The sequence below is a fragment of the Onychostoma macrolepis genome, chromosome 16 (genome assembly GCF_012432095.1).
Source record: "Onychostoma macrolepis isolate SWU-2019 chromosome 16, ASM1243209v1, whole genome shotgun sequence".
Lineage (NCBI taxonomy): Eukaryota > Metazoa > Chordata > Actinopteri > Cypriniformes > Cyprinidae > Onychostoma > Onychostoma macrolepis.
Window position 1 is genome coordinate 3,926,165 of NC_081170.1, and position 23,369 is coordinate 3,949,533.

Here is a 23,369-nt window from a genome sequence, read left to right on the forward strand (position 1 = left end):
GTGTTTTTTTTAAGCTTGATGTGGTATAAATTGTTGACATGTGGAAAAGATATGCATGCAATTTCTCCTGGCGCATGACAAAAATACATGAGAAAATATTCATTTTTGGCTGTATTCATTTATCTAGAGTTTTCTGAGGAACCCTGCTTTGCTTAAATAAATACACGTGTTGCAGTCTCAAGTTTAATATTAATCTACTGGGGGAAATTTTGTTTTTGCGCTTTAAATCATGCAAACATTTCATGACTTGTTTCTCCACCTCATGTCCTTCCTTCTGAGAAAGGAGACCTAGGGTAAAAAGAAATCTGACCGGTTTTCAAAACTTTATATCACAAGATGTCATATAGACTGCTTTTTTTGGCTTATTTATGTTTTTGAGATTGACATCGTTATGAATTGTTGTTGAAAAGAGCTGCATGCAGTTTGTTCTTTTGTATCCATATAATAAGGAACATGGATTTGGCATAACATGAATATTTTGTCATCACTCACCCTCATTTTTATGCTTTATGTAAATAATTGCTTGTGTTACTTAGTCTGACGTTTATTATTACTCTACTGAGGGAAATTTTTGTTTTTGTGCTTTAAATCATGCAAAGCACTTCATTGCTTCTTTCTCCAACTTATATCACTCCAAAATTCCTTCTGTGAATGTTTTCTGTACTTTATACCACAAGAGTCTGCCCTTTTGGTGTTTTTTGAGTTTGGCGTGGTCCTTATGAATTGTTGTCATGTTGAAAAGAGCTGCATGCAGTTTCTCCTTTTATATCCACAGAATAAATTACGTCATGAGTTTGGCACAACACAAGGGTGAATAATGATGACAAAATATTAATGTTTGGCTGTATTCCTTTATTTTGAGTCTTCTGAGGAAGTTCAGAGATGTTTTGTGTAAATAAATACACGTGCAGTCTAACGTTAATATTATTTTACTAAAGGAAATGTTGATTTTGTGCTTTAAATCATGGAAACACTTCATGGCTTCTTTCTTCGCTTCCTTCTGTGAAAGAAGTCTGACCTGTTTTCAAAACTTCATAGCAAAAAGTCATGTTTTTTTGTATTCTTTTATGATGTTTTTGTGTATTTTTCAGCTTGACAGGGTCATTATGAATTGTCGTCATGTTGAAAAGAGTTGCATGCAGTTTGTTCTTTTGTATCCTCAGAATAAAGAACAACATGGATTTGGCACAAAGTGAATATTTTGTCATCACTCACCCTCATCTTTGGCTGAAAACCCTTTTTTCTTCTGAGGAAGTTCAGAGATGCTTCGTGTAAATGAATACACATGCATACTAAAGTTTAATATTAAAAATCATGCAAACACCTCTTTCTCCACCTCATGTTGTTCCAAACTTTCTTCTGTGGGAGGAGATCTTTGGGTAAAAAAATCTGATTTTCAAACCTGATTTTAATACTTTATAGCACAAGAGTCATATAGACTGTTTTTTTGGTTCATTTATGTTGTTTTTATATGTTTTTTTTTTTAGCTTGATGTGGTTGCTATGAAATGTCATCATGTGGAAAAATCTGCATGCAATTTCTGCTTTTTTATCCACAGACTAAAGAATGTCATGGAATAGGCACAATGTGAAAAGTATTCATTTTTGGACTTATTCCTTTTATTATCATTCTTCCGAGGAAGTAGAGAGATACTTTGTGTAAATAAATACATATGTTGTGCAGTCAATTACTCTACTCAGGGAAATTTTGTGCTTTAAATCATGCAAACACTTTGTCGCTTCTTGTTTAAACTACCTTCTGAGAAAGATCTCAGATAAAAAAAAAAAAAGTGACCTGTTTTCAAAACTTTATAGCACAGTATTCTCTCTTGTGGTTCATTAATAGTTTTTTCCTGATGTTTTGTCATCACTCACCTCTATTTTTGGCCGTAATTCTTCTTCTGAAGTTCAGAGATGATTTATGTAAATAATTGCACGTGCTGCATAGTCTAAAGTTTAATATTACTCTACTGAGGGACATTTTTGCTTCTTTTTCCAACTTAAATTGCTCCAAAATTCCTTCTGTGACAGGAATTCTTTTGTGAAAAAAAAAATTATTAATGGTGTTTTTTGTATGTTTTTTTGAGCTTGATGTGGTCATTATGAATTGTTGTCATGTTGAAAAGATCTGCATGCAGTTTCTCCTTTTATATCCACAGAATAAGGAACGTCATGGATTCAGCACGAAATGAGGGTGAGTAAATTGACACAATATCCATTTTTGGCTGTATTCCTTTTATTATCATTCGTCTGAGGAAGTCGCGAGATGCTTTGTGCAAATAAATACATGCTTCATAGTCTAAAGTTCAATATTTTGGTGCTTTAAATGATGCAAACACTTAATCTCTTCTCTCTCCCTCTCGCTGTCCTCACTCATTTTATTCTCACAATGCAAACAGGATTTATTCCTCTTGTAGCGTCTGGCCGTTCCCTGAAATTGAAGGGATGTGTTATGTTTGTGGCATCAGTCAGATTGAAACAGCGTGTGTCGTCCTCCTCCCCGTGTCATCACTCAAGGCCTTTTCCATTCAGCTCTCTGACTGGTAATTACAAGCGCTCATCTGTGTCTGCCTAATAAACATCTCGCTGGAATTCCTCAAGGACACACTTCCCCCTGCGTCCCACCCAACACAATGACCATTTCTCAGCTGTCATTTAAGCAGCGTCCCGTGCAACTCTCGTCCTTCTATCCCGTCTTCTCTTCTGTGCGTTGGGATGGCGACTGATACTGAGAGAGGTAACAGTTCTGGTTTATAGAGAAATTTGTTAACGTTTCTTTAAGTACTAGGAGAATAATTGGATATGTAATGATATGTAATAAGTCATTTGTAGGTTGATTCCTCAAAGTATGCCTCTGTAGTACTTTTGGTATGAAACAAAGTCTCAGCTTTAAATTTTTGTCATTTTAAAAAAATAATTCAAGTAGTGCCTCGGTTTAAGCGGCACTTGAACCGATCATCTCTTCCTCTTTACTAGTTAAAGCACGAAATAAACATGAAAGAACATCAGAAGGTTTCTTGGTTCAACCGCTTTAAAGATATCAATACACAGCATTTTTAAAGTTCAAGTCCACCGACGTTAATGTACTCTCCTGTCTGGTTTGTTTGTTGGACAAAATGGCAGATTCGGCGTTATGATTGGTCAGATGGCCTGTCAATCAAACTCCCGGTGAAGGGTCAGTTGGAGATTGTTGGATTTGTCTTAGTTTCTGCTGTTCTGTCTGGTGCAGCAGAAATGTAATCAGTTGATTTTGAGTTGGACGTGATAAGAGTAATGACTTCAGAGAACAAGTCAGCAATCATTCTGACTGATTCAGTCAGTATTTCATTCATTATGTCTTGAGAAAGGCTGATGGCCGAGACGTTGGTTTAATAAATAAAGAAGCCTTAAGTTAAGTTGACTTAAATAGAAGTTTGACTTGCATCTTGATATTTAGATGTGTTAGGCTGTGTAGTGATTCCACCTGGTAAATCAAGAGGAGGAGTTTTTTTTTCTTTTTCTTCTTCTTCTTGAGTTCAGGCTTTTTCTCAGTTGCTGCTTACATTCATTTGGACATGAGTAAGTGTAAGTAAGTTTCTTAAAAATGTGATTTCAGAGATGATTATAAGCACATACGCATACTGTACACAGATTGTAGTCTACTCATCATTTTCAAGTCAGACCTGTGATATTTTGGTCCTATTTATTTGGTTTTATTATTATAGTATTTATTAATATTTTTTAATAAGCACTTTCCTTTGTGCTTTAAAAAATATATATATTTAATAGTAAAGCTTTAATTTATTTTTATGTTTCAGTTCTAGTCATTTTAGCACTTCAAATTAAAGTTTTTTTCCCTTTCAATTAGTAGCCAAGACAAACTTTTTTGTAAGTAATTTTTTTTTTTCATCTAATATTTGTGTTGTATTTTATTTCAGCTTCATTTAATTTAATTAAAACAATTTATAATATTTTTAGTTAACGATAATAACAGTGGGTCAGGCAGATTTTTCTAACCGGCATGTACCTGGCAGTGATCACTGGTGTATTTTAGTACAGTGAAAGAATGTAGACGTTAAACACTCGTTAACGGAACCGAATGGTGTGAAAATCATTCAGTTCCAGTATTTTTCCTTAGCAAGAGACACTTTAGTTTCACAAACACAGGAAAACTTCAACAGAAGAGTTTGATCTTTATGAAAGTCGTATCTTTCTGTAGCCGTGACAGTAACTGGGGAAGGATAAAGATCATCAATCTTGGGTTCAGTGGCTTCCTGCCGATTTATTGGGCTTTCAGTGTCAAAGGTTGATGATGTGCACATTCTTTCCTGGCATTAACGGCTGTATGACAGCTGTTAGAAAACTGTAAATAACCTGGAGCTTTTGAGCGTCCGAGAATTCAGCTAAATTTACGGACGTGAGGATATCCTGTGGAAGATCTTTGACGCTGGAACGGCATCAAGAATTTAGAGATGGTCCCTGAAAACATCATAAAGCCTAGTGGCGTAAAAGCAGTTTGGACTGTGATGATGTTTGATAGTGGAGCAAAATGTTGCGTGAGAGCTAGGGCTGAGCGATATGAAATTACTCCACATTGTGAACATTGCGCTATTTATCTGGCTGTTATGTTTCAAGTTTGTGTCAGACTAGTTTTGCAATTCCTTTCCTTGTCTGCTTTGTCTTGTTAAGTGTTATTAAGACAGTATCTGGTTTAACTTTAAATAGCAAAAACAGTTGGTTAGGGAATAAAATAATATTGTGAAATAGGCCTATTATTAAAATTTGAATATAGCTGTTTTCTATTTGAATATATTGCAAAATGCAATTTATTCCTGTGATGCAAAGCTGAATTTACAGCATCACTACTCCAGTCTCCAGTGTCACATGATCCTTCAGAAATCATTCTAATTTGCTGCTCAAGAAACATTTCTTCTTATTGTCAGTGTTGAAAGCAGTAGTGCTGCTTAATATTTTTGTAAAATATGTGATACAGGGTCTACAGGGGGCAGTCGTGGCCTAATGGATAGAAGTCAGACTTGTAACCTGAAGGTCGCGGGTTGGAGTCTCAGGTCCGGCAGGAATTGCCGTGGGGGAATTGTCCACCTTCGAACCCCCAACTGCTCCCATGCTCCGGGTGTGTGTTCACGGTGTGTGTGTGCACTTTGGATGGGTTAAGTGCAGAGCACAAATTCTGAGTCACCTGGGTCACCATACTTGGCCACACGTCACTTCACTTTTACTTTTTCAGGATTCTTTGATAAATAGAAAGTTGAAAAGAACTGCGTTTATTTAAAATCGAAATCTTTTGTTACATTAATGTCTTTACTGTCACTTTAGAGCAATTCAATACAACTTTGCAGAATAAAAGTATTTTATTCCCCCCAAAAAAACAGCGATTCCAAACTTTCCCAAGTAATTATTGCTGTTTATTTTTATGTATTTTTATTTTGGTTCATAAACATGACTTTGATTGATTTTGAAGACTCATCCCATTTGTTTTTTGCGTTTTTTTATTGAATATATTGAATTGCAATTGTTCAAACAAATCAATTTATTAGGCATATACCTAACATATTAATACATCATTAATTTAGATTTTTTTTCAGATTGCCTTATTACACCAATAGCTGCTGACAAGTGATTTTTAAAAATAAGTTAATCACTGTTTCAGTGACTTTTTGATTTGTTCAGTGACTCAGTTTGTTCAAAATCACTGATTAATGTGTTGCTCGAAGAGGTGCCATGGTTAATTCTACTATAACACCAACTAATGTGATGGTGCTTAGTTAAAAAAAAAAAAGACACAATAAATCAAATATCGATTGTGTGATTTAATTGCATATGTCATTTCATTATACTAAAATGAATAACTTAACAGTCCGAATAAATACTGTGACTTACAGTATCGAGATATATTTGAGTCGTTTTGTCCAGCTCTAGGCATAAACACAGTTCAGACTGTGATGATGTTGTTAATGGAGTGAAATGCTGAGCGAGTACATAAATCCATTAGAAAGCTCGATATCAGGCTCACGCTGCTCAAGCAGGCCTGTCGATGATCACCTTCTACCACACAGTGTGTCTCCAATGAACTGGCACATAAATAGCAGTTAGAAGAGGCTGGTGCTTTAAGACTAATCAGAAGCGCACGGGAATCACTCCGGCTCTTTATAATAGCGTGTACGCGTGCGTTGTCTCTTCAGCGTGGCGTCTAAAGCTCTGTGCGGTTCATGCTCACCCCCGGCCGTGTGTATCCACAGGATTCAATTAATCCCTCTCACAGAGGCATCTTCCCTCTCTCTCTCTCTCTCTCTCTCCCGCTCCCAGGAAATGTGATTACAGACAATGTTTTGGTCCCTGTAGGAGTTTCGCACGGCCGTGTTATTTCCTCTGGCACAGACATTATCAGCGAGACAAACTCACCAAACATTGTCCCGACTCTTCAGTCGATATCTGCATCCCAAAGCCACCTTTGTCATTTTAATTTCGTCTCTGCTGACTCGGCTGCCCGCAGTACGCCGGTTGTATGTTTTCGGCTCGTTTTAAACTCGCGTATATCAAATCCATATTGACCCGCCGTGCTGAAGGCTTAAGAAGCTCTGGCAGAAATCGATGGCCTCCACCGGCGAGATCGGCTTCATCTGTACTTTCCGATCCGTCACTGCACGGCTCTGCTGATTCATGTTTACAAAAACTCACCCAGTGCCAAACCCCCAATTAACGGCCAATTGGCTAAACTGAAGCGAGCGAGACAGCTGTGGGTTATAAATATGGAAAGAGAGAAACAAGAGCCTGATGGCGTTCGGAACCGATTGAAATGATTGAATTTATTACATTAGTTTACAATTGGTTCTGCGTTATTGTCCGCGCTGATGATTAAAACTGTGAGATGCTGGATATTGATCTCTGTCAGCACTCATTGTTTATTTTGGTAAACTTTACAGCCATTTATTTCGTTGATTATTTGCTGTCAGACTGTGTGAATTAGTAGCGCAATACAGAAATTGGCTTTATTGCTCTGTTCAAAAGCATAGTAAACTGCCTATTCCTGGATTGCATTGTAAGGCAGACACTAAGGCTGATCCATTCGGTAGGCAGCATGGTAATAAGACACCTTATTTTGGTCAAATTCAAAGACAATTTGGGGAAAAAAAAGTCCATCCAAGATAGCATTTAAGGTATAAGCAAAATGTTGGTTTATGTTCATTCTGTAGAGTGATTCAGATGGACAATTACAGAGCATGAGACATTTTTACATTTATATTTTGATGAGTTTTATTCAGTCCAGTGATTCATTAGAGAATTCAATGAGATAAGACTTGCTTTTTAAGTGTGATCATAAGATTCCTCTTTTTGGCCAAATTCAAAGGCATTTGGAAAAAATCCATCCAAGATATTATAAAAAAAATGAGAGAAATGTTGATTTGTATTCATTATGTTAAGTTGAGAATCAGTCAGTGAGTCAATACAGTGATTAAAAGAATAAGAGACATATTTTGCAGCATTTAAATTTTTTTATATTTATTTATTTATTAATTTTTTATTCATATTCATTCAAGTTGAGAATGTTTTATTTGCTCTGGTGAGTCATTTGAGAATTCATAAAAATAAGACTTTGTTTTTATAAGATAACACTTTTGGCTAAATTTAAAGGTAAAAATCAATCCAAGATAATACATAAAGTGAGAGAAATGTTAATTTTTATTTATTCTGATATGTTTAGCATCTTTTGATTTAGTCAGTGAGTTATTACAGTGATTAAAACTGATGACTAAACAGTATGAGACCTGTTTTCTGAGTGAATTGTTGATTTATATTCATTCTAATAAGTTGAGAATTGTTTTATTCAGTTCATTGAGTCATTCGAGAATCATTCGAGAATTCATAAAGATAAAAGACTTGTTTTTGAGTGTGATTATAAGATAACTCTTTTTGGCAAAATGTAAAGGCATTTTGAAAAAAAAAAAAATCTATCCATTATAGTATATAAAGTGAGAGAAGCAGTGATTTACATTCATTTTGATAGCTTGAGAATTGTTTTATTTAGTCCAGTGAGACTTTAAAGAATTCAAACATAAGCCTTTTATTTTTTAGCATGGTTATACCTCTTGTTGACAAAATCAAAAGCATTTAGAAAAGAAAAAAAAAAAACATCCAAGATAGTATATAAAGAGCATGAGTCTTGCATTCTGAGCATGTTTTTTGAGCAAAATATTGATTTTGATGAGTTGAGAATTGTTTTATTAAGTCCAGTGAGTCATTACAGAATTCAAATGGACTTGTTTTTGAGTATGATTATAAGACATCATTTTGGCCAAATTCAAAGGCATTTAAGAAAAAAAATCTCCATCTAATATAGTATAGAAAATGAGAGAAATGGTGATCTATATTCATTCTAACAAATTGAGAATCATTTGATTCAGTCAGTGAGTCATTCAAGTAATTCAAATGGACAACTAAAGAGTATGAGGCTCGTTTTTGAGAGAAATGTTGATTTATATTAATTCTGATAAGAATCATAAAAATTCAGTCAATGCGCCATTATTAGATTTAGATTTTTTAATTTAATTTTTTTTGAGAGAGAGAAAAATGTTAATTTATGTCCTTTCACTACCAGAAAGTATTGATAAAAAATGAAAAAGAGCTCAATTCAATACAAAATGGACTATTTTACCCAGTATTTGTGTGTACTGTGTATTACGCTGATGCTTTCAAGAACTGGCTAAAGATTCTTTTTTTTTTCGTGAGCACTTGGTTGAATCCTATTGATGCACAAATCCTTCTCTTCATTCTTATTTCTTTCTGTAGACTTCCGCTGCAGATTTTGGGGGTAAACGTGCAGAATTCAGATGAATGGCTTTAAAAATGATGTAACAAGTTCTGCAGTTATGACATCTACCAGCTGAATCTGACCCTGCTAACCCCTGAAAGCTTTCATAGCCATCCTTTGCAGTTTGTCTCGCCATTCTGTGTGAACGCCCTCTTTTTTACTTACGTTATTTACAGGACATGTGCCAAAACTAAGTGTTTGTGTAAAAGTTCAGGCCTGAACCGCAGATCTTCCACTGATAATTCACAGCACTTCTTCTAAAATATCTTTACATTAGGCCACGCTGTTGCCGCAGGCGCTTACTTCTTCCTGTTTGACATCTGGTGCAGTCCGTGAGCTGAACATGCTGGAGTGGAGATGATGTCAGGCCCACATAAGAATTTAATTATCAGCTGTTCAGCTGGGAAACGGTTCTGTAGGATTTGGCTACATTCATCTTTTTCCTCCCGTCCCGAGACTTCTCCATGAAAGGAAGTGGTGTGTTCTTGCGTAATGGGTGACGGGGCATTTATAATTCAAATGAAAATAAACTCAGATGCTTATTACTGATGTTCAGCATGTTTGCTTACCATTTTAATGAATAAAAGGTATCTTTTTATCTTTATAAAAGGTAACTTTGCTCATAATAAGCAATTAAAATTTAGAACAGAAATAGAAACACAAGATTTTGACTTTTTCTGGAGAATGTGAGTGGTGCCTTTCGGTATAGAAGTCGATGCTAGAGAGTTTTGGATTTTGCCATGCAGTGGTAAAGTATTCTGAGTGTTTTTAGTGCACTGATACTATATCTAGTTGCTAGGATGTTCCAGATGGTTGCTAAGGTGGTTGCCCATATAGAACATAATATTCTAATCCCTAGATAGCGCTCGAGTCCTTCCTTTAATGTAAATCGAATTGCACACTACAAAACTTTCACCATATGGCTGATGCTCTTCAAGTGTGCAGAGCATCTACTTGTAAACGCAGCATGAATTTCAGAGTGTTTCAAAATCTGTCCAACAAGTCCTTAAAGGAATAGTTGACTCGGAAATGAAAATTAGCTGAAATCCAAGATGTAGATGAGTTTACATTTAGCATAGCTCACCACTGGATCCACTGCAGTGAATGGGTGCCGTCAGAATGAAAGTCCAAACAGCTGATAAAAACTGAACTGTTTTGGACTGTTTTAACTTGTAAATGGTGCTTGATTTGTGCAGATTTCAAAAAGAGACAACTTTTTTTTTTACAGGAGGAAGCCAGAAGTAACATTTTCAAGTTAAAAACGTCTTAATGATGGATTTGTTTCTTTTAAACATACAGCTTTTCACTTCACAAGACATTAACTGATGGACTGGAGCGATGTGGATTACTTCTGGATTATTGTGATGTTTTTATCAGCTGTTTGGACTCTTATTCTGACGGCACCCATTCACTGCAGAGCATCCATTGGTGAGGGGAGTACTGTATTCCTTTAACAAAGAATTTGTGATTAGTTGTGTAACTATGATTTTTTGTTTTTGTTTGATTTTTTGTTTTAAAAGTATCATCTCTCTTAAACAAGTGCACAATTAAGTTCTCGGGCATGTGCATGGTAAACTATTGCAGGATGAGTTGCATGCCAAATTTGAATGCTTTGAATTCATGGTCTAAGGTTTGTTCAGGATCACAGTCTGGAAAAAAGCACATCTTGTGTTGTTCTCTTGATGTTTTGTTGTTGTGGTGTGATTGGATTCAGCTCAGCTGGTTAAATGTGGGTGACTTATCTGCAGTTGTGAAATGTTGAGACACTTTTGGTATTTAGCACTTTGATAAGATCTTCCGTGCGACTTGTGTTGAGAGCGCAAACGCTTCTTTGAGCCCCATGATATGAAACGCATCTCTGAGCCCCAATAAATAACAACCTTGTTTTCTCACAGCTCTACCTATTTACACGCAGCAAAATCTTATTAAAAAAGAACGGCATGAGAGAGTAGCAGCACGAGGAGGACGGTGATTGCCGGAGCGTTTAATCTCTGTTCTGAGAGCTGTGCGAGTGAAGTGGGGAAGCGATGCAGACAGAAATGCGATCCATATCACAGTACAGTTACCTCACTCAAAATGTGCTTTTAATAAAAGAGCTTTATGGGATACTTTGGACTAGTGACCACAAGGATCAACACAAGAATTTTCATACATTGTTACCACAAGATTAATGTATACTGAAGAAATATGCCATGATAGAAAGTGCGTTACAGTGAGTTTACTGTTAGGAGGGTGTTTAGGCACTAATCTTGGTGCATTAATAAATATCACAAGAGCAATAATGCTGCTGTCCTGAATATCATAATATCTGCAGGTATTCACAGTCAGGGTGATATCCAGAACAACAGCACGATTGTAAATGGTTAGTGGAGAAAACAAATAAACCCACTCTGACTTTGCGGTATTTTTTGCTCCAGGCAAAATCATACGACACTCAGCGGGGTTTTGCAAAAATTCACAATAGACGAATTGGCTCCCTTTCAAATCATAAGTATGAATTTGAATTTAATTAGACTAACAGGAAGCTGAATTATAATGCAAAGAAATTCAACACAGGAAATCCATTCATCCATTTTACTGTCTTGTTTCATCCATCCATTGTTCTTTCTATCATTCTGTCTTGTTCCATGTTCCATCCATCCTTCTATCAATCTATCAACAATTGTCTATCTGTCTGTTGATTGTTCTATTGTTTATTCCATTTGTCATTCTGTTGTTCTATCTCTGTTTCATTATATCATATTCTCTGTCTACAAACCTTCAAACTTCAAGGTTTTTAAACTTTTTTTCCCCCAAAAAACCTTCAAACAATCCTTTGTCAAGATTCTCTTGACAAATTTTGTTTTACTAGATTCTAGTCTAAATTACTCTAAATCTTATCTAAATGAATTCCAGTTCATTTTAGTTTGACTTCCTTGAAAATTTGAATTGCAATTGTGCAGTGTACAATTTTAGTTTATTAAAAAGCACATTGTAACCTTGACCGGTTACCTTCTGATTTTGACATGAGTTTTTGATTTAGCAGACCTGAAACAGCTGCTCCTCTCTGCTGCTGATCAAGAGGGTTTGATGGGGGCTGCTCTCTTCATGTTTCATTCGTGTTCTTCATGTGTGTCTCTGTTAAATGTAAACAGCATTTTCACCTCTGCATCTGTAGGCGTCTGTCAAACCCTCACGCCAACTATTACAGCCCACAGTCGCAACCACCAGCAGCCATTAACGCACATGCTTGTGTGCACTTATGTCAGAATATATTGTTTTATAGACTGACATTCTGATGCGATGACAAACAGGTCACCGTATTATTCCTGCAGAATGACTTCACCCAAGGCCGTTTCTGCTGATGGAATCATTAGGTCATGAAAATGGCTTTTGTGTTTGTGTGTATACACCTCACAGTGAAAGCGAGAAAGGGTTAACGATGTTATATCTATAGAGAGAGGAGAGATTGTTTTGCTCCAGTGTTGCTCTTTTAGTTAAAGATCACGTACTATCGTTTATTTTGCTTAGAAGAAATAAAAATGTGCACAAATAAGTAAAGAGTTGTCATATAGTAAGTGTACAGAGGTATACAATAGATCATTTAGAATTTATATCGAGATCCTGATATATTTTGATGGTTTTGATTGCAAACCTTGGTGAATCTGAGCAGTTTGAAACATCTGAGAAACAATGCTGATTAAATTGCTGGTAAATTGCTGATTAAATTGCTGGTGTCAGTACATGGAGTTCAACTGCCTGCCGTCCTGTGACTCTTCTTATTCTTCTTATCTCACTTTCATAAAGAGGTCTTCATTTGCATTCCGTTTAAACTCATTTCTATAAAGGAGAAACAAATGAGGTGTGGGTATGTTAGCTTTGCGTGTACATTCTGTATCCCACAATGCAACACACTTGACTTTAATCCTTTTGATATTTTGTTTAAAAAATTCACAAAAATCTACCCTTTCATTGGATAAGAAGACTTTAAAATGGGGGGAAATCTCATCATGAAATAAATATTTTTCTCAAATACACATTGGACACAATTATTGGCACCCCTAGAAATTCTTATGAGTAAAATATCTCTGAAGTATATTCCCATTCATATTCACAATTTTGAGCACTCCAAGGTGATTATGAACATTAAATTATACAGTCATGGCTTCCTGTTTCACAGAAATATAAATAGGAGGGAAAACAAAGCCCAAATTCCCTTAATCATCCATCACAATGAGAAAAACCAAAGAATATATTTCTGATGTGCAGCAAAAGATAATTGAGCTTCACAAATTAGTGAAATGGCTTTAAGAACAGAGCTAGAGCAGTGAAAATTCCCATTTCCACCATCAGGGCAATAATTAAGAATTTCCAATCAACATAAAATGTTAGGAAACTGCCTGGAAGAGGACGTGTGTCTATATCGTCCTAATGCACGGTGAGGAGGAGAGTTTGAGTGGCTAAAGACTCTCCAAGGACCACAGCTGGAGAATTGCAAAAAATAGTTGAGTCTCGGGGTCAGAAAACCTTAAAAAAAATTGTCAAACAGCACCTACATCACCACATGTTGTTTGGAAGGGTTTCAAGAAAAATTCTCCTCGCTCATCCAAAAACAAACTCCAGCATATTCAGTTATCAGACACGACTGGAACTTCAAATGGGACTGGCTTCTATGGTCAGATGAAACTTAAAAATGAGCTTTTTAGCAGCAGACACTCAAGATGGGTTTGGTGAACACAGGGATAAAAAGTACCCCATGTGTACAATGATATATACTGCTGTATTTTTGATGTTGTATTTCTGCTGGAGGTCCTGGACATCTTGTTTAGACACATGGCATCATGGATTCTATCAAATACCAACAGATAAAAAATCAATAAGTGACTGACTCTGTTAGAAATCTTATAATGGGCCATGTTTGGATCTTTCAACCGTACAATAATCCAAACACAAACCTCAAAAACAACACAAAGATGGGTCACTGAGCACAAAACCAAGCTTCTGCTGGCCATTCCAGTCCTCTGACCTGAACCCTGTAGAACATGAGTGACCTGAAGAGAAGAAGCACCATCATGGAGCTGTGAATCTAAAGGGTCTGGAGTGATTCTGGATGAAGGAATGGTCTCTGATCTCTTGTCAGGTGTCTCTAACCTCATCAGGCATTATAGGAGAAAATTTAGAGCTGTTAAACTGGCAAATGGAGGTTTCAAAAAGTAATGAATAAAAGGGTGCCGTTAATTGTGGCCAATGTGTATTTATTTTATATCATTATTTATAATGATATTTCCCCCCATTTTAAATTCTTCTTATCCAATGAAAGGTTAGATTTTTGTGAATTTTTTAAATAAAAGATCAAAAGGATTAACAATGCAGATGAATTTTCACAGCCTTTTTTGATCATATTTACCAAGGGTGCCGATATTTTTGGCCATGACTGTATACTGTGCAAGATTCACTTAAGAGTTTATTTATTTTATATATAATACCCTATATATACTGAGCAACCCATAACATATTTATGTATTTAAAAAATAAATGCCATATATTGAGCAGAATTCAGCAAGTAGTTAATGAAATTATTATTATTATTTAACAGTAAATGCTTTTTGTACTGAGCTTAGGTACTTTATGCATAAATGCCCTATACTGATTAGGATTCAGTAGGCAGTTTTTTTTTGTTTTGTTTATTTATTTATTAAAAATAGTAAATGCCACTGAGCAGGATTCAGCAAGCAGTTTATGTAATTAAAATTTTATTTATGTTTTTAAATAATAAATGCTGTATGTACTGAGCAGGATTCAGTAAAAAAGCAAACAGTAAGCTGTTAATTAATTAATTAATTTAATTTAAAAATATAGCAAGTGTATGAGTCACAACACATTTATTTATCTATTTATTTATTCATTCATTCATTCATTTAAAAATGTATTTAAATTTATTTAATATACTGATCAGGATTCAGCAAGCAGTTTATGTAATTAAATTTTGTATTATTATTTGTACTATTGTACTATTTTTAAATAATAAATGCTGTGTGTATTAAGCAGGATTCAGTAAGCAGTTTGTTTGTTTTTTAATAGTAAATGCCATATATATTGAGCAGGATTTAGCAAGCAGATTATGTAATTAATGTTTTATTATTTTTTTAAATAATAAAGGCTGTATGTACTGACCAGTAAACAGTATACAGTAAGCTGTTTATTTATTTAATAAATAGTAAATGCTTTTTTTATGCTGTACAGGATTTAGGAAGCCGTAAGCTTGTGTCAAATCTTGCAGTGTTGTTGTGGGACACAGCACTGGTTAGTCACAGAGAAGTTAACTCTCTCATCCTCTTTTGTGTGTCCCAGATCGCCGTTCCTCTGTCGCAGAAACTGTTTAGAGCTTCAGAAACACACACAACATCCCACAACCTGCCAGTTGATCAGATAGCAGCGTAACTAATGAAAAGCGTCATGAAAGTGACAGAGAGATTAATGAAGTTTCCCATGCTGCACTTTGCATGTGGTTCACCGTGGGCTCCTCTGGGCACAGCTGCTGTTAAATGCTATTCATGGTGACAAATAATAATCTATCTCAGCAGTGACACCTCTGAGTCAAGGTTAAAAAACACATTTGCGAGCCCGGACGAGTGGAGTCGGATGAGCGAGGCTCTGCAGCTATAGATACGGAATAAATTTATTTACTCGCGGCGGGCTGGAGGCGGGACGAGAGGCACAGGAGCGATTGGGAATTCTGGATTAATTGAAAACATCTGTGCGATGATGCAAAATATCTGCCGTCTCCTAGCTGCAGGCGAGCGTAACGCGCATCCCATTGAGGCAATGAGTTCTGTTGTTGCTCGCTTTTTTGTTAGTGTTTTGTTTTTCCTTTTTCTTGAACTCTATAAGTGGATGAGAGCACGTTACGATCTGTTTTTGCTCTGCATACGTGTTTGTTTTGTTGTTTGCAAGTAAAGCCTCTGATTTGTAGGCAGTACATGCAGGCGGCTTTCAAACGGTCAATTCCTCCTGACCTTCAGAAAGAATTAAAGTGAACCAATCAAGGAAAGATCTGAGTGAGAGCCAAGAGGGGAATCAAGGTCAAGTGTACATGTGTTTTTGTGTCTGTGATGACATATTCTCCTAAGATCTTAGGCAGACATGTTTTCTTGGTTATTTATATAGCGCCATTGACTTATATAGTTTGTATTTAAAGATGCATACAGACTAAACGTAAAACCTTTTGCATATTTAGAACATTGTTAGTGGTGTTTAAAGCCAGCATCACTTTTATAAATTGCTAGTGCTTAAAGGGTTAGTGATCTGAACCAATTCCTAAACGTTAATTTACTAAGTGTTTAGACTTTTGTTCCTTTAGCAGATGTTAACCAGCAAAGGGCCCTATAACCCAGGTGAAAAATAAGTGCACTTCCATAATGTACTTAAAGTGCTCTATTTTCGCGCACTAGTTTTGTACTTAATATACTAAAAAATATTATTTAGTACTACTTAAGATAAACTTAAGATCATCTAAGTGTACTCAACTGTGCTATTTTGGAACGCCATGAATATGAACTAAAATGCACTTTTAACATACTATCTCTGTATTTAAAAAATGTATTTAGTTACCACTTGTTACCACTAATATACAGTGGAACCCGTCTTGGAAAACCTCTGCATGCCACTGTACTGTAACTCAGTTTCAGGGTGTTACCGAACTTCTAGACCATCTTTGTGGAGAGCAGCAATTCTGATTCTCAAATCCTCAGAGAGTTCTTTGTCATGAGGTGCCATGCTGAACATCCAGTGGTCATTATGAGAGAACTGTACTCAAATCACCAAATTTGAACTGCTCTAATACAAGATAAACAAATGTGTATGGTCCTGTCAAGCAAACAAAAACATGAACATGATGAATAGGACATGTGGCTTTGCATGGTTAAATGACGTATAGTTGTTATCACTTAGGGTGTACTCACTTTTGTAGCCAGCCATTTACAAATTTGTACTGCTATAAAAGTGTTTTCTGTTCTTAAACCACTCTCCCTCGAGGAAACTTAAAGGAAGTGTATGTCTCAAGATCATTTGGCTATCAGAATAGCTGGGTTTACCTGCAGTGGTGAATGCAGTGATGGACAGCTGTCTTTCCTCCAGTTTACATTTTATGTGATTTCCCATTGTGATGGTGATATTATGATAACTCAGTTTCACTGATTTGATCAAAAGTCATTCCATTTTGTAAGATAATTTAGTAAGATTGAGTAATTCCAAACTTCACAGCGCCAACAACGACATTCTGTGATCAAATACAATCAACATGTTTACACGCTCCACAGCCCCACCCAGCGCATTTAGTTATAACTGACTTTTAATTTGCGTGCTTAGGATTTATCTGTCACGGGTTGTTGGGGCTAGAAGCTCAATAGAGCACGAAGGAGTCAGGTATTCAAATGAACAGAGTCTTTTAATAAATCCACACAGAACGAGCAAACACAACCTCTTCAAACAACGGAAGACAGGACAAAGAAACAGGGGAAAGGCAGGGCTATAAATACTAACCAAACGAAAGGAACTAATGGGATAATTAACAAACACGGGTGGAAACTAATTAACTGTAACTAACGAGGATTAAGTAACGACAACAGGAACTACCCAATAAGGGTAAACAGGAACTCAAACACGTGACAGATCGCCCCCCTCCCGGAAGGCGCGTCCTGCGCCATAACAGTACCAATCGGGGATGGGGGGCGGGCACCCAGGAGGCTGGTGCAGGACTGGAACAGGGTGGAGACTAGGAGAGCCTTCAGGGTGGATCAGGAAGCCATGGCGGAGCTGGCCTTTCTGGAGGCCATGGCAGATCCTCCGTGGCCTTAGCCGACTTGGCCACCACGGCCACAGGCATATGGGGACCAGCGGAGACTGGAGTGAGCTCTGGGGCTGGAGCTGACACTGGAGCGAGCTCTGGGGCTGGAGCCGACACTGGAGCGAGCTCTGAGCTCCAATACATACCCTCATAAGCCACACGTATTCCCAGGGGCACATGTGCGGCAGCCGGTGGGCTTGACGTTGCGGTGGACGGCGGGTGTGAGTGAGCCGCAGAGGGCGGGCTTGAGTCAGCGGCGGACAGCGGGCTTGACTTCAGAACAGCCAGCAAACTTGACTTCGGTGCGGCCGGCGGGCTTGTGGGAGCCACGGCCGACGGGGTTCCAGATTGGAATCGGAGACTCTGCAAACACCGGATGACCGCCTCCTTCCAATCGAGGTTGGAGGTGTCTGGGAGTTCCATTGGCTGGTGGTAAGTGATCCCGATCCGGAACAGTGTCATGAGGACCTCTTTGTTGAGGGCGAGCGGCACAAATGCCATTGTGTAGGTGAGCGGGTCGAGGCTCGTTCATCCATGTTTTAAAGGGTCCTGTCTTCTGTCAAGGGTTGTTGGGGCTAGAAGCTCTATAGAGCACAAAGGAGTCAGGTATTCAAATGAACAGTCTTTTAATAAATCCACACAGTATGAGCAAACACAACCTCTTCAAACAACGTAAGACAGGACAAAGAAACAGGGGGAAGGCAGGGCTATAAATACTAACCAAACGAAAGGAACTAATGGGATAATTAACAGACACGGGTGGAAACTAATTAACTATAAAGAGGATTAACTAATGAGAACAGGAACTACCAAATAAGGGCAAACAGGAACTCAAACACGTGACATTATCATGGATTCCCTGCATTTACAGCCAGCAAAGCAACACAGTAAAATTTGAATAGTGTTTTTATTTTTTTAATAATAATTACAGATTGAATATTCGACTATTTGTTCACATCCTTACCCTGAACCTGAAGTGTTGTGGATGCTGCACCAAAGGTTCCTAAAATCTGGAACACGCAGACAAGGCCCTGAAGTAGGTGCAGAAATTCCTTAATCTGGGACATGCAGATGAAAGTACCTTAAAGGTTTGCTCAACTGAACTTAGTCTTGTTTCAAATGTATGTATGTCTTCTGCTTCTCAGGGCTAGGGACTCAGAACTTGGTTAGTCTGCTTTTTAGTGTTGTCATGATACTGTAATTTCTAACTTTGATACAATACCTTGAAAAATACTGATATTCGATACAATTTTTGATATAATGGGGAAAACTGCCACAACATGAAGGGCATAAAATTTTCAATTATTATTTAAAGATAAATCTAGGATAGAACATGACAATGAGGTATATTTTTACATTAATGACAAAGTCTGGAGGTGGTAAAACACTGGAGAAACACTGGCATAGTTCAAACGTACAGTTAGAAAAGTGTCACTGAAGTTTTACAGATGCATTATTCATAGCTGTCACTGAGAATACTTATTTCTCTGAATAAATATGTAATGGATGTGTTGTAGTTTGCATCAGTTTTAAGGTTGCCAAATACAGTTAAGAATGGATTTGGATGTATTTTTGTGATCTGTCTTTTTTCACCCACTGTTGCTGCATCCAGAGGTCCTGAGGAATTTTTATGGCGGTCACAGGCCAAAACGTTAGTCATTAGTCTCTAGATGGGTGAAGGGCAGAAGCTGCATGTGGACCAATGAGAAGTCTTGTCCTTCCTGGGCTTAGTATCAGAGGTTTTCTTCTTGCCCTCAAAAAGGTGTCTGGCCATTGTCTTAGCATCTTTATCTGATGGTGTTGGACAGTTTGCTTATGTTGGTCCAACAAGATCCAATCAAAATGTAGTAAACTGTTGTCCACTGTTGTGGTCAAAGAAGGGCCCCGCCATAAACTGGGCCCTGGAATGTGCTGTTCACCACCCACAACAGCCTAGCAACCATCTAGCAACAGCCTAGCAACCATCCTAAAGATGCTAGCAGCCATCTAGCAACAGCCTTGTAACCAGCTGGACTAATCTTTTAAGAACCCAGAACTATCGAGCAACTATCTAGCATGCATAATAAACACACAGAACACCCTAGCAACCAGCAAGAGCAGGCTACTGACCGTCTAGCTACACTATAGCAAGCAACAACAACACCCTAGCAACAGTGTGGAAACCACCTAGCACAACCTTAGCAACCATGCAGACCATGGTAGCACCAAATTAGCAATGCCATAGCGACCACAGAGAACACTCTAGCAACCAGCCTGAATAGCCTAGCAACACCATAGTAACAACTTGGATATCATCCAGAAGATAGAAGCAACCATAGACTGTTGCAACACCATAGTGACTACTCGGGAGAACCTAACAACAGTATAGAAACCTGCCAGAATACTCTAGTTACCACTTAGAATAACCTAGCAACCATGCAGAACATTGTAGCAACCACACAGCAACAACATAAACAGAACAGTGGAGAAACCATCCAGAATACTCTAGTAACCACACCTTACAACCTAGCAACCATGCAGAACATGGTAGCAACCATATAGAAACAATATAACCAGAACAACAGAAAACACCCGAGCAACCACCTAAATTAACCTAGCAACTATTTAGAACATGGTAGCAACCATATAGCAACAACATAAACAGCACAGCAGAAAATACCCTAGCAACCATATAGCAGCAACATAACAAACAAAACAACAGAGAAACCACCCAGAATACCCTAGCAACCACCTAGAGCAACCTAGCAATCATTCAGAACAAGGTAGCAACCATATAGCAACAACATAAACAGAACAGCAAAGAAACCACCCAGAATACCCTAGCAACCACCTAAAACAAATTGGTACCCATGCAGAACATGGTAGCAACACCATAGTGACCAAACAGAACACTCTGGCAACCAGCCAAAACACCCTAGCAACTGTCAAGCACTACACCACAGCCAAAAAAAACCTAGTAATGTCCTGCCAAACACTTTTGGACCATGACAGTGACGACTTCTGCAGCAAATCAAACGCTCACATTTTCTTGCTAGATAAATTATTCAAATAAAATAGAAATAAAACTCCAGTTTACTTTATGAGGACATCACTAGATAACTGTGAAGAGACAGAGAGAAAGAGAGAGAGAGAGAGAGAGCAAGCATGATAGACGAAGTAGGGAGGTGCTGGAAGAGCGAACGAGAGATAAGAGAGAGAGAGAGAAAGCAGTGCCTGAGGAACACTCAGACAGAACAAATGAGCAGCCGCGGCTCGACTCCTGCCAGAGACGCTGATATCGGCACGCCGGAGAGAGCTGCTTCACCAGGAGTCAGATTACAGCGCTCTCACACACGGCTGAGGACGGAGGTGCGAGAGCGAGACTGAGAGTTTCTCTGAAGTGGGATCTCTGTTCACACACAGAGAGAGGGACAGAAAATTAGCAAGGTGTTGTTGCAGTCCTCGTGGTCCCTCTTTCCACATGCACAGATGAGATCATGGATTCACTCTTGACAGCAGCGGTGCACGGGGACGCCACGGATCTGGACGCGTGATGACCATGGAGAGCATGTTTATGGGTAAGTTTGAAAGTCTGTGGCTTTGTCTGGTGTTCGCAGCGGGGGTTTCTCGCAGGGACATCAGAGGATCGCGGCTTGCGTGCCTCACCAGACACCTGATTTGTTGTGGTGGAGTTTAGCAGAGTGTGAAATCGTGAGCTACAACAAAACTGAAGGGATTAGGAGATTTTAGGAAACGTGCGGCTCTGTGTCTCAGCGTGTCGTCTGGAAATGAAGCTTCCCGCTGAACGGATGATTCCTCTCCGAATGCGCGGAGGAATGGGAACAGAGCTCACCGCGGAGATACAGCAGATCTGTTGCTCTGAGGTGAAGCCGATGCATTAGATGCAGCTTTTAGGGGCTTGAAAACATGCTAAAACATTTTTAGAAATGCCAGAACAAGTACTGGGATTGTTAAATAACATGAACATGAACTTTTAAGATGTCAGGTTTACATTTGTATGAATTTAAAAGGCATAGTTTTTTTTTTTAGATGCTTTTTACCATTTGTTATAACCTTTCAACTTTTTTGCAGTCCTTAAAAAATAATGCAATTATTATTTCTGTCTAAAATAGTTTTATATGAAGTATAGCATGTCACTCTGCTGCTTAACATGTCACACCATGTCTACACCAGACGCAGGTGGCGTCCCATGATGCACGACCACTAAATTGTTCACAAAGCCATGTCCACTGGAAGTGACTGATGCTCCTTTTGATGAAAACCTTCTATTTTTTTTTCTGTTTCTGTTTTTGGTATTCTGTATTGCATAGCCACATTTTTCAATGGTTCTTTATTTACAAATAGTTTTTACAATGCATTTTTTTTGTTGTGCATTTAAATAACTTCTGACTGAAATTAAAGCTACCTTGACGTTTTTGGTCCCTGATGTGCAGCTTCATAGTCAATGCAATGTGGTGGAACACCTATTGTGTCCAATGTAGACGTGGGTTCTGTTCCAAAACCCACTGAGCTGTCTACATAGGCAGCATTTTAAGACATCACAGGTGCAAATGCAGTTCTAAAAGATTGCAGCTTGATATTTGGCCAAATTCTACAGCAGCATTTGCACGCATCCTGAGCATTGCATGCCATCCCACAATGCACTGCAGTGAGCTTGGTTATCAAGGTGGCGTATGAAGCACATACATATAATTCATTTGAAACCAAAGTGTTGATAAAAATTGTAAAATGTATATTTATTATTTATACTATATTATATACTATATTTATTATTAATTAGAGTAGCTTATTAGGGTATTGCATTGTTTGCTTAGTAACATGAACCACCTTTTTTGTTATTTTGTACTGTCCTCTGAGGTCCCTTTATAATGTTATCAAGATTTTTACATCAAAAAAACATAATTTAGATGTAATAAGCAGTGTTGGGTTAGTTACTCAAAGAATGTAATATATTACTCATTACTAGTTACTCCTTTCAAAGGTAATATTGTTACTTTACTTATTACTTTCTGGCAACAGTAATTAGTTACACTACTAGTTACATTACTTTTTTTTCACGCCCCACAGAATTTGTATCTGTGTATCTTCCAGATCAAATTCTTCTAGAATGTTACTAACAACATATTTCTGCCTCATCATTTGAACAAAATCCACATTGGATCACAGTCAGAGGTTATTACAAACACTCAATATTGATTGATAGTGGCATTCAAGTAGAAGTGTTGTATTAATCTCATTAATTGTCATGTGTAGCTTGAAGTAATTTTTCTGTTACCCATATGCGATTAAATTTCGTTATGTATTTTATCAAATCACATGAGTTTGTAAGAAACGGTTTAATTTTTTCCAAAAATATTTTAAATTATATTATATTAATATAATGTACCACATGCCGATAATGCAATATTTCTATCTGCTTTTCCATATTCCAAGCTTGTCTGCTGCACTGGGGACATCACATGCATGTGCAAGTCATGAAAAATCTGAAAATAAATCTAGGAATTATTTGATTGTTAGATTTTAAATCAGCGGGGTTGAGGCATCAAAAGTAACTAAGTAACTAAGCTGTTTTATGGAAAGTAACTGTAATATTATTACTGAAATCTTATTAGTAATTAGTTACACTACTAGTTACTGCAAAAAGTAATATTATTACAGTAACTAATTACTAGTAACTAGTTACTGCCCAACACTGGTAATAAGCTATTTTTTTTCGTCTTGTTTTTAACCCCCCTCA

At 37.5% G+C, this 23,369-nt stretch overlaps 2 protein-coding genes across 11 annotated transcripts in view; one reads left to right on the top strand and one right to left on the bottom strand.

The window, feature by feature from the left end:
* Positions 1-23,369, top strand: part of znf385d (zinc finger protein 385D) — a 129,389-nt gene that overhangs the window by 37,945 nt on the left and 68,075 nt on the right. For 6 of the 10 annotated variants that reach the window (XM_058748015.1, XM_058748014.1, XM_058748016.1 and 3 more), the window contains 2 exons: positions 2,159-2,193; positions 2,399-2,736. The exons of 1 other annotated variant lie outside the window; for it this stretch is intronic. In XM_058748015.1, the coding sequence (XP_058603998.1) occupies positions 2,715-2,736 (22 nt within the window). In that variant the 5' untranslated portion in view covers positions 2,159-2,193; positions 2,399-2,714. Of the gene's footprint in view, positions 1-2,158; positions 2,194-2,398; positions 2,737-20,482; positions 21,190-23,369 lie in introns of those variants that run through there. 3 more of the 10 variants (XM_058748017.1, XM_058748013.1, XM_058748012.1) reach the window with 3 other exon arrangements.
* Positions 17,314-18,670, bottom strand: LOC131522504 (uncharacterized). The gene is made up of 2 exons (XM_058748023.1): positions 18,597-18,670; positions 17,314-18,216 (listed from the first exon to the last, which is right to left on the bottom strand). Exon 2 carries the CDS (start codon positions 18,131-18,133, stop codon positions 17,573-17,575), a length of 561 nt encoding a protein of 186 aa, XP_058604006.1. The 5' UTR covers positions 18,134-18,216; positions 18,597-18,670; the 3' UTR covers positions 17,314-17,572.